This window comes from Crocodylus siamensis, chromosome 2, assembly GCF_052110815.1.
Source record: "Crocodylus siamensis isolate JL-2025a chromosome 2, ASM5211081v1, whole genome shotgun sequence".
In the NCBI taxonomy this organism is placed as follows: Eukaryota; Metazoa; Chordata; order Crocodylia; family Crocodylidae; genus Crocodylus; species Crocodylus siamensis.
Window position 1 is genome coordinate 155,207,908 of NC_143396.1, and position 16,903 is coordinate 155,224,810.

The 16,903-nt window shown below is 47.0% G+C and overlaps 1 protein-coding gene across 1 annotated transcript in view; it reads right to left on the bottom strand.

Annotated features, from left to right (window-relative positions):
* The window catches only part of LOC149870926 (alcohol dehydrogenase 1-like), a 34,781-nt gene extending 19,571 nt beyond the window's left edge, over positions 1–15,210 (bottom strand). The window contains exons 1-2 of the mRNA XM_090031850.1: positions 15,094–15,210; positions 10,302–10,403 (exon numbers count right to left, since the gene is read on the bottom strand). Coding sequence (XP_089887976.1) covers positions 10,302–10,403; positions 15,094–15,111 — 120 coding nt within the window. The 5' untranslated portion in view covers positions 15,112–15,210. The remainder of the gene's footprint in view (positions 1–10,301; positions 10,404–15,093) is intronic.
* Between the last annotated feature and the right edge of the window lie 1,693 nt (positions 15,211–16,903).

Sequence of the window (16,903 nt, forward strand, 5' to 3'; positions counted from 1 at the left end):
ACTACCTTATCCAAGGTTACCACTGCACATCCTGTTCGTCTTTTTCCATCGATGACAGAGCTGGAGCCGTCTACGAAGTATTCAGCATCTGGGTCTGCAATTCGGTCCTCAGCAAGATCAGGCCGCACCTGTGTGGTTTGATTCAGGACCTCAAGGCAGTCATGCGTCATTTCCCTGGCTCCGGCAGCAAGGTTGCAGGGTTCAAGGCTGTAGTATGTTTGAAAGTAAGTCCTGGATTAGAGAGCAAAAATATTTCATACCGTGATTGTCTGGAGGGGTTGAGAAACTTTCCTCCCTCAGTCCCTAGAATCTGGGGAACTCCATGAGGGGTGTGTATTTCCATGTCCACACCCATGACTATCTTCTGGGCTTCTTCAACAACCACTGCTGTGGCTGCCACAGCCCGAAGACAGGCTGGCCACCCGAGTGCAACTGGATCTAGAACCTTTGAGTAATATCCCACGGGTCTCCAGGTTGGGCCCGATGGCTGTGTCAGCACCCCTGATGCAACCCCTCGATTCTCATGAACATATAGTCGATATGGCTTTTTACTATTTGGGATGGCCAGGGCAGGGGGCTGGGTTAATGCTGCCTTAAGCAAATCAAAGGCATGCTGCATTTCTTTATTCCATTTCCATTTAGTGAGACTCTCCTTAGTCAGTGAATCATACAGTGGTCTAGCCTTGCCACCATAATCTGGTATACCCGCAGCTCCTTGGGTGACTTAGGTGAGGTTAGACCTTGGATTGCCTGTATGCGGTATGCACTCAGGGCTCTGACTCCTTTTGAGGGCTTATATCCCAAAAATGTGACTTCAGGCTGACATATCTGGGCTTTCTCTCTAGAGACTTTATATCCTTTTTTTCCCAGAGTGTTTAGGAGTGACCTGGTGGCTTCCTCGCAGAGCTGCAAGTTTGGGCTTGCAACTAGCAGGTCATCCACATACTGGAGGAGAGTCACTGCGGGGTGTGATCCCTTCCACTCCTCCAAGTCCTTCTGAAGGGCAAGTCCGAAAATATGGGGGGCTGCTACGAATCCTTGTGGAAGAACTGTCCACATGAGTTGGGCTTTATGGAAGGTGTCTGGATCCTCCCATTCAAAAGCAAACAATTTTTGACTCTCTCGGTGAAGGGGAATGGAGAAGAAAGCATCTTTCAAATCTAGCACTGAAAATATTTCAGCTTCCCCTGGTACTTGTGTCAAAATCGTGTGAGGGTTTGGGACTACAGGGTGGTCTGAAAGGACCTTCTTATTTACTGCTCGCAGGTCTTGGACCAGTCTGTATGAGACCCCATCTGCCTTCGGCACTCCAAGAATGGGGGTGTTATATGGTGAGGACCCTTCCACTAGCCATCCGCACCTCTTGTATTTCTCTATTAACGGCTTGAGTCCAGCTCTGGCCACTCGGCTGAGTGGGTACTGCTTTACCCGAACGGGCCCCTCCCCATCCTTGAGTATGATCCTTACCGGGGAGACCGACTTAGCTCGCGCAGGGGTTCCATCAGCCCATACCGAGGGGTCTACTCCAGTCATGTGATCTTCAGAACTTACTGCAGGGCATCGGTCCTCCAGGAGAGCCATCTGATAGTTCGAGCTCTGCTTGACAGGTAGCTGGACCACCATCTGGTCGTCTCTGAAAAAGATCTCAGCTTGCAATTTTGTGAGTAGGTCCCGCCCAAGTAGTGCAACCGGGCAACTTGGAGAATATACAAAGGAGTGCTCAAGCAAATGGTCCCCCACTTTGGTGAGGAGTGGCTTACAAACAGGGAGTCGGGATTGCGTTCCCTCAATCCCTTCCACAAGTACATGCTGTTCACTAGTTCCTGCACAGGGGTTTTTTTCTGGAATCATTGAAAATGTAGCCCCAGTATCCACCAAGGCTTCAAAGTTTTTGCCACCAACCCTAATGGTTACCATGGGATCTTCTCGGGCTCCAACCCGAAGGGTAGTGGTCTTAGATCCCCGTCCCCTTCATTCTGTGTCCTCACCCTTTTCCTCTGCCCGCATGAGGTGACCTCTTGGTTCCCCCTCTCTCTTCTCCTTCAACTTTGGGCATTCCCTCTTCCAGTGTCCTTTCTCTTTGCAATAAGCACAAACGTCTGCTCCCACTCTTTCTCCTTTCCCCTTCTGCATCCCAGCCTTTCCAGGGTTACCTCCAGTTATAGCAGCTGCCAGCGCTGCCATCTGTCGCTGAGCCTTTTTATCCTCCTTGCGCTCCTGCAGATGCTCACGATTCCCATATACCTTATATGCAATTTCCACCAGCTCTGAAATCGGTTTCCCAGCACCTCCCTCAGTTTTCTGTAACTTCTTACGAATATCAGCAGCGGATTGACCAATAAACATAAGATTTACCATGCGTTGATTATCTGGGGCTTCTGGATCTAGGTCCGAAAACCTGCGAAACGCCTCATACAGCCTCCCGAGGAAAGCTGAGGGATCCTCTTCTTTTCCCTGTCTCACTTCATACATTTTAGACAGATTAGTAACCCGAGGCACTGCCTTCCCCATTGCTTCCACTATAATCCCCAGATACCGTGCACTCAGCTCTCTTCCTTCTGCGGTATGATTATCCCATCTCGGTTCCTCAACAGGGCAGGTATCACGCAAGGTACGACCAGCAGCTCCCTCTGCTTCTACCCTGGCTGCTGCAATACGCTCTGCCGTCCCCAACACTAATCTCCTTTCCTCCGGGGTCAGGAGGGTTTGGAGCATCATCTGGACATCAGCCCAAGTGGGTCAGTTTGCCCAATAGATCGAAACAGGTCCCTCATCTTTTCAGGGTCTTCACGAAAAGAGGGGCTCTGATTCTTCCAGTTAAATAAATCTGAAGTACTAAATGGGGTGTAAACAAAAGTTGCATTGCCCCCCTCTCCGATAACCTCTCGCATCGGGCAGTTCAGCACCGGCTGTGACTCTACAGTCTTGCACAAATAATAGCCCTTATTCCCTGATTCAGATAGGGCACTTGGCTGAGGCTCACGCTTTGAATCATTAGGTATGTTTTGATATGCCGGTGGTGGTCTCCCTGAGGGAGGGAGCGGTGGTATAGAGGGACTGGATCCCAAGGAGGTGTCTGATTCATCCTCGCTACCTGACAGGGTGACCGGAGAGCGGGTCCGATACTCAGCCAATTCAGAATTCCCCCCCTCATTAGACTCAGGGAGTACAGGCGGTCCTCCTCGAGTCTTTCCTTTAACAACCATCACATGAGACTTTACTAAGCATTTCTTAATCCAAGGTGGCTGATTTTGAACCACCCACAACCAACAATCGATATAAGGAAATTGATTCCAATACCCGTTCTGCATAACTGTTTCATGGATAGCTATCACTTCTTTTACTACAAAGGATCCTTTCGGGGTCCAGTGGACCCCAAATGTTGGCCACTCGAGTTGACAAAACTTAATTAAATCACTCTTTTTCATCTTCACTCCATAATCTGCCTGCTTTCCAAATTTACTGAAGTTTTGTAATATACAACCTAAAGGCGCATCCGAGTTTTCTACATGGGAGTGACCCATACCCATTGCCCACAAAAGTGCGTCCAACGCACACCAAATACCAAAAGATCCTAGTTACAGACGGTTCTCATATACCAGGCCGAAAATTTCCCAGTATTAAACCAAATCGAACGCGTCTTTGTTCCCGGATCCAGACCAAATTGGGCAAGGGAATTTGTATACTCACTCAGATACCCCGGAGATCTCGATTAGAATGCCGGAATGTGTGTCTGGCGTCCTCAGAAACCAAAAATTTTGCACAGGAGCCTTTAACTTCCCGGATATCCCGACTCACGTCTTAAGCCCCCTGGGTGAGCCCAAAAAGGCGGCTCGGTGTGCACTCCCCGTGGTGGCAGAGACGATCTTGTCACTGAATTCCGGGGCAGTCCAAAAAATCTCCTTCCTGGCTCGCCAATTTGATGCAAAAGATTGCGGTTTGTTTCTTGGAGGCTCGCAAAGAATCTCAGACACACAGTCATTTAGCAGCACAAAAGGTGTATTTGCAAATAGGGTCAGAGCAGAGTCAAAAACTCAGATTACTCTGAATCCACCAAGGAATTTTTGCAGGCTGTATTTATCTTTTTCCTCCTGGGCACGTGTGCAGAAACAGGAACTCTTACAGCTCATTTCCGTTTCATACAAACATACATGTGGTTACATCACTACATACATCGCATGTATAGTATAATTAACTACTTAAGTATGCAGGGCGGAGAGGTAAATATGCATCAGCTAATTGAGCATGCTCAGAGAGTACTATAGGTCACCAAGAGTTTAACCCCCCCCTTTCAAGGACACAGTCAGTTGAATTCCAGCTTCTGTAATCTGCATGAGAAAGGCTAGGGAGAAGCTGGGGGAGAGTCTGTGATTTAGTATAAGAAGAGCTGTGGCAAGGCTGGGCAAGGAAAAAAGTCCTTGGCAGTGTTTCTTTCTTATCAGGTGCAAGATGCAAGCTGTGCATTTCTAACAATACTCCATTTCTAACAATCTGTCAGCGCAGAAATCTGGTGAGGTATGTGCCTTCCCCAAGCCTCCCAAAACGTCACCAATGGATTTACCTGCATCAGTTGCTCCCACCACTCTGCCTGGCTGTCCTGCTGGCTGGGTGTGTGTGCACATGCATGTGCATGTGGTGCCCCTGCTCTGCAGCCTCTGATCACCATGCCCCTGCTCCCCTCAGCCCCAAGCAGCTCCTTGCAGACTGGAACTCTGCCAGTCTGCAAGGGGAAGCCCATGGTTTCCCGCTTTAAAGAGGAAAATCTGGGGTTTTCCACATTTTTTCCCAATGAAGTGGAAAACCCAGATCTTTGGTTATAACTCACCCCAACTAGTCAGAGATCATGAGATTTTAAAAAAAATAAGCATGAGGTTCTTGTTATTTGCTCTCTGGTTGGGTGCAATCAGCCCACGCTTCCACTCTTTTCTGTGCGATCTGTGTTTTAAATGAAAAATGAGATGCCAGGGAAGAACTTGGCAATGAATGGGAGCATTAAGAACACCAAATAGTTTGAAGGCTTGCCAAAAATATTGCTGCCTTAGGCAACATGGCTATTCAACTTGCTGTGACAACAGTGCCAGCCTAGGTTGCAATCTTTTTTCTGTTGGTCCTAGTGAATGAGCTTTTGAAACATATACTTGGGCATAAATGTCTAGAATATGATCTTTGTTTGTGCTTGTGTTCTCATTTTTCTTAGTTATTTTCTTCTGAAATGCTCAGTTGCCACCAGCCCTTGGTTCCTTCTTACTGATGCATGACCCAGGCCCTGGGCCATTGTGGATATTTTTATGACTACTAGTCTTACTCATTATTTTTATACTAGAAATGTGTTCTTTCCTGGAGACAACTAGAAAGTCATTGTCCTTGCTCTGAAGAGATCAGTGATGATATCGAACATAAATATGGGTGTCTGATATACCTAGGGTCATCAACTCTCACAATTTACTTGTAAGTCTTGCAATATTTCATGAGTTCATAAATCCAAGTAATGTAAGTCTAGTGAGTGTCACACTCTCTGATCCAGGCTCTCAGAAGATATATGGGAAAAGAAAAATTGGCTCTACCTACCAACACTTGAAATGTCCAGAAGTTTGCATGCTTATCTGAATCTCACCCAAAGCAATTTGATATGGGTGCCTGATATGAATAAGCTGTATCAGGTGATCTCAAATTCTCCCTGGTTCCAGCATACCTGGAATGAATGCTTTTGCATTTCTGAAGCACTTACCTTGCCAGTACAAGCAGCAGCTAGTAAGTACAAATGTCGAAAATTTAAAAAAGGGTAACTAAACATGGTTAATCTTTGAACACTGGCTTGGATTCAGTTCAAGATTTGGAGAAGGATTTGGTTCCCTTCATGTTTTAATTACTCTGCCTAGTCCTGTTTACGATTTGGAGTTAATGGGAAAAGAGTGCAGCTGTGTCTCATCTTGCAATGAACTAGAGGTATTGAAGCCTGATGTCTTAGCCTCTGATATAACAAGGTATTTGATACATGCGTGTGTCTACACATTTATTATTGTGCAGTAATTACTGAGCATTTGATTTAATACTTGCTTGATGGAGCACTAACTAAATGCACAGTAACTACAGTTACTGCGCAGTAGTGCCGGTGATGCTTACTGGGCAGTAGCTTAATACTACTGTGCAACAGTGTATTAGCACGGCTTTTGCCCGGCATGTTACTGTGCAGTATTATTAGGTTACTGCACGTTAACCATCCTGTGTGGATGCGCCTGCCTAAGTTTAAGGACTTGATTACTGTAGTTGATAGGACTATTCAGGTACTTAAAATCTTTGCTGAACTTCTTCCCAAATCAGGATCTGAGCTCAAAAGTAGCAGCTCACAGTTGGTTTACTTTGAGTAAAACAAATGCACAGATTTTTGAATCCTGAAAGGTACACTTCACAGGTGGATGAAAAAGTGTGCCACTGATGAAACCAAAAGTGAAAAAATGGAAACTTCAGAAATAAAAAAAGAGTAACTAGAATGTTAAAAAGACAGATTTAAACAACGTTTTCTCCTATGAAATACTCTAAACCATCCCCTGTGAAAGATGGCACATTAGGTTTTCCAAGGAATGTTTTCAACAGGGCCTAGGAGCTTGAAGGTCTCACTGGCCCAGAAGCACGGCCAGATCCCAGAGATGGACAATAAAGTTTGTAGATACTAGAGTCCTTGATTTTGGACTGGGTTTTGTGAATGCTAAATAAAAACTACTGATCAGTGGTTTGTTCTTGGTAGTTTTTCATACCTGGTTTAAGGCTAGTTACTCCTTCTCCAGTACTCTCCACAACACCAGCTGCTTCATGGCCAAGAATCATTGGTAAAGGCACAGGGAATACACCAGCTGTCACATGATCATCTGAGCGACAGATCCCTGTGGCCAAAATCTGTATGGAAAGCAAAGAATATTTCAATTGGAAGGAATCTTTTGCTCATAAAAGCACCTTGTTTAAGTTCACGGATGACGCTAAGATGTGGGGAGAAGTGGGCAATTTAGAAGGGAGGGACAGGCTACAGTTAGACCTGGACAGGTTACAAGGGTGGGTGGATGAGAATAGCATGGGTTTCAATACTGACAAGTGCAAGGTGTTGCACGTGGGGAAGAAGAACCAGCAGCATACCTATAGGCTGGGCAACTCCCTTCTTGTCAGCACAGAGGCAGAAAAGGATCTTGGAGTCATTATTGATTCCAAGGTGAACATGGGCCGCCAATGTGAGGATGCGGTCATTAGGGCCAACCGCACCTTGTCATGCATCCACAGATGCATCATGAGCAGGTCCAAGGAGGTGATCCTCCTCCTCTATGCAACACTGGTCAGGATGCATTTGGAGGACTGCGTCCAGTTCTGGGCACCGCACTTCCAGAAGGATGTAGACAGCATCGAGTGGGTTCAGAGGAGGGCCACTCGCATGATCAGGGGCAGGAGGGGAGACCCTATGAGGAGAAGCTATGGGACCTGACCCTGTTCAGTGTTCACAAGAGAAGGCTGAGAGGGGATCTGGTGGCCGTTTATAAACTTACCGAGGGGGACCAGCGGGGAATGCGAGAGACCCTGCTCCCCCGAGCACTACCAGCAGTAACTAGGAATAACGGCCATAAGCTGACTCAGAGTAGATTCAGACTGGACATTAGAAGGTACTGCTTCACACTTGGGGTGGCTAGGATCTGGAACCAACTTCCAAGGGAAGTGGTGCTTGCTTCTACCTTGGGGGTCTTCAAAAGGAGGCTAGATAATCACCTAGCTGGGGTCGTTTGACCCTAGCATTCTTTCCTGCCCATAGCAGGGGGGGTCAGACTTGACGACCTGCTCAGGTCCCTTCAGTCATCCAAACTATGAAATTATGAAAAAGCAACAAAACCACCCTTAGAGTAGGCCAGTGGTCTCCAAAGTGGGGTGTGCACAGGATGATCCATTGGGGTATGGGAAGAAAATATTAGAACTTCTATTCATATATATATATATATATAAAAAAAATATACATATATTGGAGGTGCGTGCTCAAAATATTTTACTGATAGGGGTGCACGATCAAAAAAGTTTGGAGACCACTGCTGTAGGCAATGATTCTCCTTTCTTTTAGAAGAAAAATTTATCTTGAACACAACAAATTTTGTCTCAGCAATGTTTGTATTTTCAAAAACAAATGTAAAACTTCATGTTATTTTTGACCCCTTGACAGAATCCATCTTAGGCACTTGATTTTTTGTTAATAGTATTTAAGTCCTTTATGGTCTCTGAGAGAGCAAATTGTGGATGCTCCTCCCTTATTTAATATTTGAAGCCACTATAAGAACAAAATAGTCACTGATTTTGACAAGGCTAGAAAATTCTTAGAAATTTAAACATGCAGTACGCAGGCAATCTCCCTTCCCCTTGCTCTTTCCCCCCTGAAAACCCCACCTCACACATTATATCCTCAAGGCCACATAACACAACTTGCTATGAAAGATTTACATGAACAAGGAGAAATAGAAATTCTAGCCATGTCATGGATGAACACTAATTTTAATGAAGGTTTATAACCTGATTAATAGAACTTGTATCTTGGATTAGGTATAATCACTTCTTTGAGGAAATTTACTTGGAAAACCTCTAATTCTTTTATTAAAAGAACATTATGAAATTCCTTCAGACTCAAAATTAATTCAGTGGAGTTGACCAGACAGCAAGTCCTTTACCTGGTAATGTTTAAAAGACGGTGCCCTAAATGTCTCTAAATGTCTCTCTTACTGAAACAGGGGGTGGCCGTGATGCCCTTGGAACCCTCCTCAGCCCTTGTCAACTTGCTGTCTTTGGGCAACCTCCCTGTGACAGGAGTACTACTATCTAAGCCTCTCCAGGTGTGGCTCCGCCCTCCTGTAATGGGCCAACCGCCTGCTTACTCGCCTGCCACACCTTGATCTTATTCAATTAATAGATTGTTGTAATCAGCGGGAGGCTGCCCATTTCTACGCACCCCGATGACAGGGGGCACTACCTGCAGCTCCTTTTCCTCCTCTACACTGCAGTCCAAGCCTCGCAGATGGTGGTGATGTAATCTCACCAGGGCCCTGTTATGTCTTGGCCCTCCTTTTCACTCCTGGGGCTCTTTGCTGCCCCCCTCTCGCTCTCGGGGCTCCTCACCACCCCCTCTCGCTCTCGGGGCTCCTCACTGCCCCCTCACTCTAGGGCTGGGGCAATGCACCCCAAAGATGCTGTGCCCTCTCAGGCACCAGGACCCCACGCTACCATGGAGTCTCTATGAGGCCTCCTCCAACCCCTAATAGCCTCACCTGGTCCTCTGGTAAACAGTAAACACAAAGCACAAAGCCCCTGGGCTATAATGTAAAGCTAAACCGTCTGGTCAAACCACATTTGATCCCTAATGGGAAAATACTCCAGCCCATGGCGGCAACCAGTGGATACTCATGCAATCACTCCTTGCTCTTCTCCCCGCACTGGCTGAGCTCCCCACTCCTTGGCTGCCAAAGGGGAACTGCCACCTTGGCCTCCTGCCTGGGTTTAAAAAGGGCTAAGCCCTGCCCCTTCCTGTCAGCAGGTTTTGCTGGGTGCCCCAGTAACCAGCACCTGTGCTGCCCTGGTGACTGGCAGCTGCACCTCCCCCTTCTCACCGCTAGGGGCCTCTCTTGAGCTGTCCCTGTTCTCAGGTGCAGGGCACCTAAGTGCTCTGTGACACTCCCCTTCCCCTCGCCTGCCATGCTTTGATGAAATGCTACTTTTAGAAAAGGGAGGCTGCCCCTGGGCTTCCCAAGTCAGATCTCCTCTCATGAACACAGGTGTGAGTACTCATTGCCTTAAGGGCTAATTACATGGCTCTGATTGCCCTTTACACCACCCCCATGCCTCACAGATGTTACTCAGTCCTGCTGATACATGCCTGTCCTGGGCTATGGGATCCCAGTCCCAGTCCTCACTCCTCTTGGGCTATGGGCTTCCCTCGGTCTCCAGTTATGACCCCCAGTCTTTGGCCCCTCTCTCTGCTCTAGGCCAGTCAAGAATCCTGGACTCCCCTGGCTCCAGGTCTCCAGCTGTGGCCCGCCTCAGCCTTTGGCCCATCTCTGGCCCTGGCCCCATTCCTGGCCCAGTCAGACCTCTGGGCTCCCTGGCCCTGGTGACACCCCCCGCTCCTGGGCTACAAACCTCTGTTGGCGGCTTTTCCCACAGCCTCTTCCCCTTTTAAAGTGTCACTCTTACCAATGATAATTTACAAAGCTCATCTGGCTTACCTAGTTTTTTTTGGGCAGGGGGAGAGTTGTGAGGGGGCATTGTGGGGTTGTTTGTTTGTTTTTTACCTTAATGCGAACTTCATGTGCCTTCGGTGGGGCAACTTCTATCTCCTCTATGGAGAATGGTTTCTTTATCTCCCACGTAATAGCTGCTTTGCATTTAATGACCTGTGGAAAGAATAAAGGAACAAAATTGGCATGTCTGTATGTGATTGTACATGTGTGAATAGATAGAAACTTGGCCCAGATGCTGCATTCATCTTTTTCATAAATACTGCCACTCAGATTTGGTTGCATGGTAGGTTTGTGACCACCACCAGTGCAAGCTCCCATCATTATGCATCAACAGATAAAGGATGCTTGAAGAACATTTTTTTCCTGATTCAGAGCAACCTTATAGCCACCTTTTCTCTCTCTCTCTCTCTCTCTCATAGTCCTCAAGCATATCTGAGCATCACTGAGAAGTATAGCATATACATTAAGCTGGATGGATTTCTCTTCCTACTTTTTGATCTCCTATTTTTATTAATTTAATTTGTTCCTCCTCCTCCCACCAATGCTGATTTCCAGGATGACAGCTAGTTTATTCCACTCCTCGCCATTGCACCTCGCACCACAGCTACTTGTCCCTGGGGAATGCCCATACCCCAGGGATAGTAGGGGAGGCTGGGTCCAGCACTGTGCTGGATACCCAGGGGTCAAAAAAGCCACAGGAAAGAAAAAATGGCGCAGTGCACGCTCGGACAGCGTGGCCTTGCAGGGAGGAGAACACCACATCCTGCACGACCATGCTTGTCTGGACACACCCATAAAGGACTTTATGTGGGAGTGTGCTTGTTGGGATCCAGAATGCATGCCTTGAATAGCTTTAGTGCTTCCTTCTGAGCTTTGTTATGACAAGCTACTAGCTGATGACCTCTTAGATCTCTATACTGTTTAACATCTTCATCAACAATGTGGACACTGGTGTCAGAAGTGGACTGGCCAAGTTTGCCCATGACACCAAACTCTGGGGTAAAGCATCCTCACGTGGGGACAGGAGGGTGATCCAGGTGGATCTGGACAGACTCATGAAATGGGCAGATGAGAACCTGATGGTGTTCAATACCGAAAAATGCCAAGTTCTCCACTTTGAGAGGGAAAACCTGCACCATACTTATAGGCTCGGCAGTGCTACGCTGGTTAGCAGTACAGATGAAAGGGACTTGGGGGTCGTGGTTGACTACAAGATGAACATGAGCCTTCAGTGCAATGCTGTGGCTAGTAAAGTGAACAAAACACTGGCTTGCATCCATAGATGCTTCTCAAGCAGTCCCAGGACATCATTCTCCTGTTGTACTTGGCCTTGGTGAGACCACAGCTGGAGTACTGCATCCAGTTTTGGGCTCCACAATTCAAAAAGGATGTGGAGAAGCTTGAGAGGGTGCAGAGGAGAGCCACGTGCATGATCAGAGGTCAGGAAAAGAGATCTCATGACAAGAAGCTGAGAGCAATGGGGCTATTCAGCCTGGAAAAGCACAGGCTCAGGGGTGATCTCGTGGCCACCTATAAGTTTATCAGGGGTGACCACCAGGATCTGGGGGAACGTCTGTTCAGCAGAGTGCCCCAAGCAATGACAAGATTGAACAGTCACAAACTCCACTGTGACGGATTCAGGCTGGACATAAGAAAGAACTTCTTCACTGTCTGAACCCCCAAGGCCTGGAATAGACTGCCACTGGAGGCAGTTCAAGCACCCACTTTGAACACCTTCAAGACACATTTGGGTGCTTACTTGCTGGCATCCTCTGATCCCTATTGAATTCCTGCCCCTGGGGCAGAGGGCCGGACTCGATGATCCTCCGGGGTCCTTTCCAGCCCTAATGTCTATGAAATTATGAGATCTCTTGATTTTGGATGCAGCCCTCCCATAGAACATGCAAAATCTTTCCAGTTGCCCTTGTACTTGAAAGTGCCTAGTTTCCTGTCTCAGTGCTTTGAAAGAGCTCCAGCAGCTGTACATTAGCACTGAAATTACCTGATTTGAAAATTTTCTGTTTTGTTCCCGTGCAATATAGGGATGTCCATGTGTTTTTAAGTTTAGTGAATTCAAGTGCCTTTTCTACCCTTGACATCACTTCCTTCCTGAGGTCTCCCTTTGCTAGCACAGTGCTCCCCAGGTATCCCAACTGTTCTATCTTCTTGATGTTTTTGCCTTCTGTTTTTGTTTCAAGGGTCGGAGTTTTTCTGGCATGACAGATTTTGGGCCCTTGCCAAGATGTCTATCCTTTTTGTCACTATTTGGAGGTGTACTCAATGCCTCAAGATTGTCAACAAAATCTAAGTCTATGTAGATATTTGCCATCTATTAACCCTGTGCCAGGAAATGTTTTACCTTTGTATGTCTTCATTATCCAGTGTGTGGCAGTGCTGGACAGAAGCAGGGAGAGAATAAAGCCCTGTTTTCTACTGGTGTCCATCCTGAACCACTTTGATGTTGAGCTGTTGGCCCTTACAGAGGATTTCCATCTCTGTCTTTGGCCTTGATTTTGACAATGTTGACTGGCCTTCTGTAGGACTGAAGAACACTCTGCCATGTAGCTGTTTGCAGGCTGCCAAATGCCTTTGAAAGTCAGTGAGTTTAACAGTGAGGAGAGACTGCTACCTGAGTGTGGTCCTAGTGTCCTGTGAGCATAGCTTTGGGCCTAAAGCCAGGTGAGTCTTCTCTATGATTTGCATCTGTGCTGCCTCATTTATCCAACGTAGAACCATTCTGCAGAAGACTTTCCTATGACAGAGCAGTGTCATTCCTTTCTTTTCATCGCAGCCAGTGAGAGCCCCCTCCTGGCTATTCTGGAAATGATCCTGTGTTTCCACTGGACAGATGTCCTTCTGTCCCCTTGTCATGAACCCCACTATTGTCTGGGAGTGAATAGGGTGCCATGAATGCTTTGTTGTGTTTATTTCAATGATATGGTACATGTAGTTTTCTTGGAAAGCCAATGCTATGCTGTATCCATTCATGTCACTTCTATCATTATGTAGATGTCATGCTGTCTATGTATATCTTTATGATTTTGGATATGGTTTAGCCAAGGAACTAAGGGTGCTTGTACATGCGATGATGTGGCCATGTACATGTGATGAAAAGTGATGAGAAATCATTATTTGACTAGCATAATGGCATCACGATATACACATGCACAAAGTTTTTTTGCGTCAATATTTTTTGAACATAGCAACTTAGACTACCTCCAATGTATTTTAGTTTGATCGTGGCAAATTGTCCCATTGTGGACAAAAATTCTGTTATTTGTACATGTTATACGGCTCCTGCCACCACCCTGTGATGCCCTGGGAATGGACTGGCTTGTCCTGGAGCAGTGCATGAAGGTGGCAGGAGGGTGGCTGGATGTGCTGGCAGCTGGGGAAGGCAACAGGGATGGTGCACAGGGCGCTAGAAGCCTGGGCAGGCTCTTGGAAGCTCAGGCTTGGTGGGCTTCCAGTGGCGGGAAGGTGGCGGGGACAGGTCATGCCAGAGCCCGTCAAGCCGGAGCTTCCCCAAGCACACCAGGGCTTCCAGTGCTCCATGCACTGTTGAATCAGGCCAGATGCTGCAGGCTCTGCTGAGGGGTGAAAAACAAAGCAGTGAGGGGCCTCATCCTTTTCTTTTTCTTGTGAAGCCTGCTGGCCTCTCCCATGGCCAGGGGGAAGTTGCTGGCAGCCCCTGAGCTGCAGGTGGCACCCAGTCCTTCCCTTCACAGTGGTGGTGCCCACCGGGGATGCCTGGGTGGGCTGCCAGCAGGCAGGTGCCACCCAGGGGGTGCTGCCACGATGGGGAGAAGGTCCAGGGGCCCCCACAGCTCAGGGGCCACTGGCAGCTTACCTCCCAGCCATGGGAGAGGCTGACCGGCTCTGCGAGAAAAATAAAAGGATCGGACCCCTTGCTGCTTTTTGTTTTCCTGGTGGAGCCTGCCCACAGCCAGGGGAGGGAGTGGCGGTGAGCTGCCAGTGGGCCATCACTGTTCAATAAGTGTCAGAAGCCCCTAAACTGAAATGGTGGGCTTTTAATCCACACTAATAAAACCCACTAATTAAAAACCCACCGTCTTCAGTTTAGGGGAACTAAACCACCCTCATACGTACAAGGGATCTGAAATGGTTTGGGTGGAAACTCTAATTATCCCTTGCCATTGTGATCTAAGGTAGGGATAACTGTTGCTCCCACTCACAGACAGAAGCAGTGTTGCTGGTGGGATGGCCACCCAAGTTCTTGCCTGCTTGTAATAGCAGGAACAAAAGCATTTGAGAAAAAAGGTGCATCAGCCAGAGGAATGCAAGGTGTCACAGTTAGAAAATTTACCAGTTTTTTATTCTGTCTCCAAACTTACAGTCAGTTTTTCCTGTGTACATTTTTTCTCATATATAATGAAACTTGCTTGTAGTTTTGTCTCCTTACTGATTGCCTGTGGCAAGGAATGATCCTGGGCTTAGTGGTATTCCAAGCTTACTCATTCTGTGGACAGTGGGGACCTAAATTTAGCTATCTTGATGGAAAATACATAGTTAGGTAACATTTATTGGCAGGGAGCTATCTTGACAGAAAATACACTGTTAGGAAACATTTATTGGCAGGGAGCTGGAATGGCAGCAAGTTAAAGCACAGTGACAGATTATCCCATAGGTGAATAAACAAGTTTACTGTATTAACACAGAAATCATTAAAAAAATGTCTTTCAGGTGATATTTATGTCCCTTTTATTTCTGTCATCTTTGGGTTAAACTACACAAAGTCACACATTTCAAGCAACATCATTAGCAATTAAATCGTTGCCCATTTATCATTTACAGTGATATTTTTCTTAAATGGCTTGCTTACTTTGCCTGCTGTGCTCATGCTGGCTCTCTTTCTCTCACACCAGGAGGCCCCTAAGTCCCCACTTGTCAGGCTCAGTAGGCTGTGGAGGATTCCTCTTGCTGATGGTCTTTCTTGATGCACGGAGGGGATGAAGTGGCTCCTGCCTTATTTAAACACTGCTGCAAACACATGACTCAGACCTTTGAGCCAAGCCCACTAGTTGTGGGCTTGGCTTGGCTTGGCTTTAAACTTCCAAAGCATTGAATAGAAAGACACTAAACAGATCCTCTGATGAAACCGTACTCTCTGCTGTATTTCTATTTCTGATTCCCCCCCCCCCCACCATGTTTTCTTCTTCCCTTCCTTCTCCTTCTGTGCCCATGGCTAATTTGAACCTCAAAAAGAAAAGAAAAAGCTCTGAATCTCAGGCCAGAGCGTTCTAACTATGTTTACAGGACTTGTCTGTTAAGGGACACATGAGATAAATAGTTTATTCCATAAGAACAAGAATGAATGGGACCAGCTGTTGACTTATTTTACAGCAGCACGGGCATTAGAGTGGAGAACAGGGCGAATCCAGGGTCTTGAAACTTTTCCTGCTCTGTGTACATCTCCTGTGATGCACAATTTTGTTATACTGGTCTGCTGGCTCTCTAAAGCTGGGGTGGGCAATTCTTTGGGCCAGAGGGCCACTTAATGAGTTTTGGTGAGCTGTCATGGGCCCCCCATGCCTTGACAAGTGCCCTGCCACCTGGTTGCCATCTTGGGATCAATAGTGCCAGACCTAACCTCTGACTTTTGCCACTGGAAGTCCCTCCCCTTGCCCCCAGAAATGCTTCTTTTGGGAAGGCAGGTTGTCATCTTGGAACCAGGAAAAAAACCAATTATATACTAAAAATCAAACATCTGTAATAGCGTCTTTTAATTTAATTTTTAAAAAATTGTTCCGATTTGTGTGTGTTTGCACTGTTTATAGAAGTGATTCCATGATAGCTCAAAATCAACTCTTACTCTTGTATATTATGGGGAGGGGTGTGGAGGGTTATGGGAAGTATGGGAGGGTGGGTATGAGGTTTGTGGAGGGCTCTGTGTGCGTGTAGATTTTCATAGATTTCATACCTAGTTACCCCTTGGGGAGCCCTTGTGAACAATGTTCTCCCAGATCCTGGTGCACCCCCCTTATATACTTATGGGCAGCCACCAAATCCCTGCTGAGCCTTCTCTTCTCCAGGCTGAAGAGTCCCATGTCCCTCAGCCTCTCCTCATAAGGCTTGCTCTCTTGGCCTTTGATTATGTGGGTGGTTCTCCTTTTGACTCTCTCAAGCTTATCCACATCCCTCCTGAAGTGGGGGACCCAAAACTGAGTACACTACTCCAGCTGCAGCCTCACCAAGGCCGAGTAGAGCGGAGGATGATGTCTCTGGTTTTGTTTGAGACGCATCAGTCAATGCATGCCAGAGTTTGGTTTGCTTTGCCAGCTATGGTATTGCATTGGTGGCTCATATTCATATGGTGGCCAGTCAAGACTCCCAAGTCTTTTTTGGTCATGGTGCTAGCAAGTGTAGCACTACCAAGCCTATAAATATGGTGCTGGTTTTTCCTCCCAAGGTGGAGCACCCTGCACTTCTCTATATTAAATGCCATCAGGTTTTGGTCCACCCACCTTGTAAGCCTGTCCAGGTAGGCCTGTATCCCCAGCCCAAAATTATGCAAAATTATCTTTTTGTTTTTACAAGTTATACTAAATATAACACCATGTGTGTGTATGTGGGTTGTGGGGGAGGGTGTGGGGGTATGTGTGGATGTGGGTGGTTGGGTTTGGGGGGTTTGT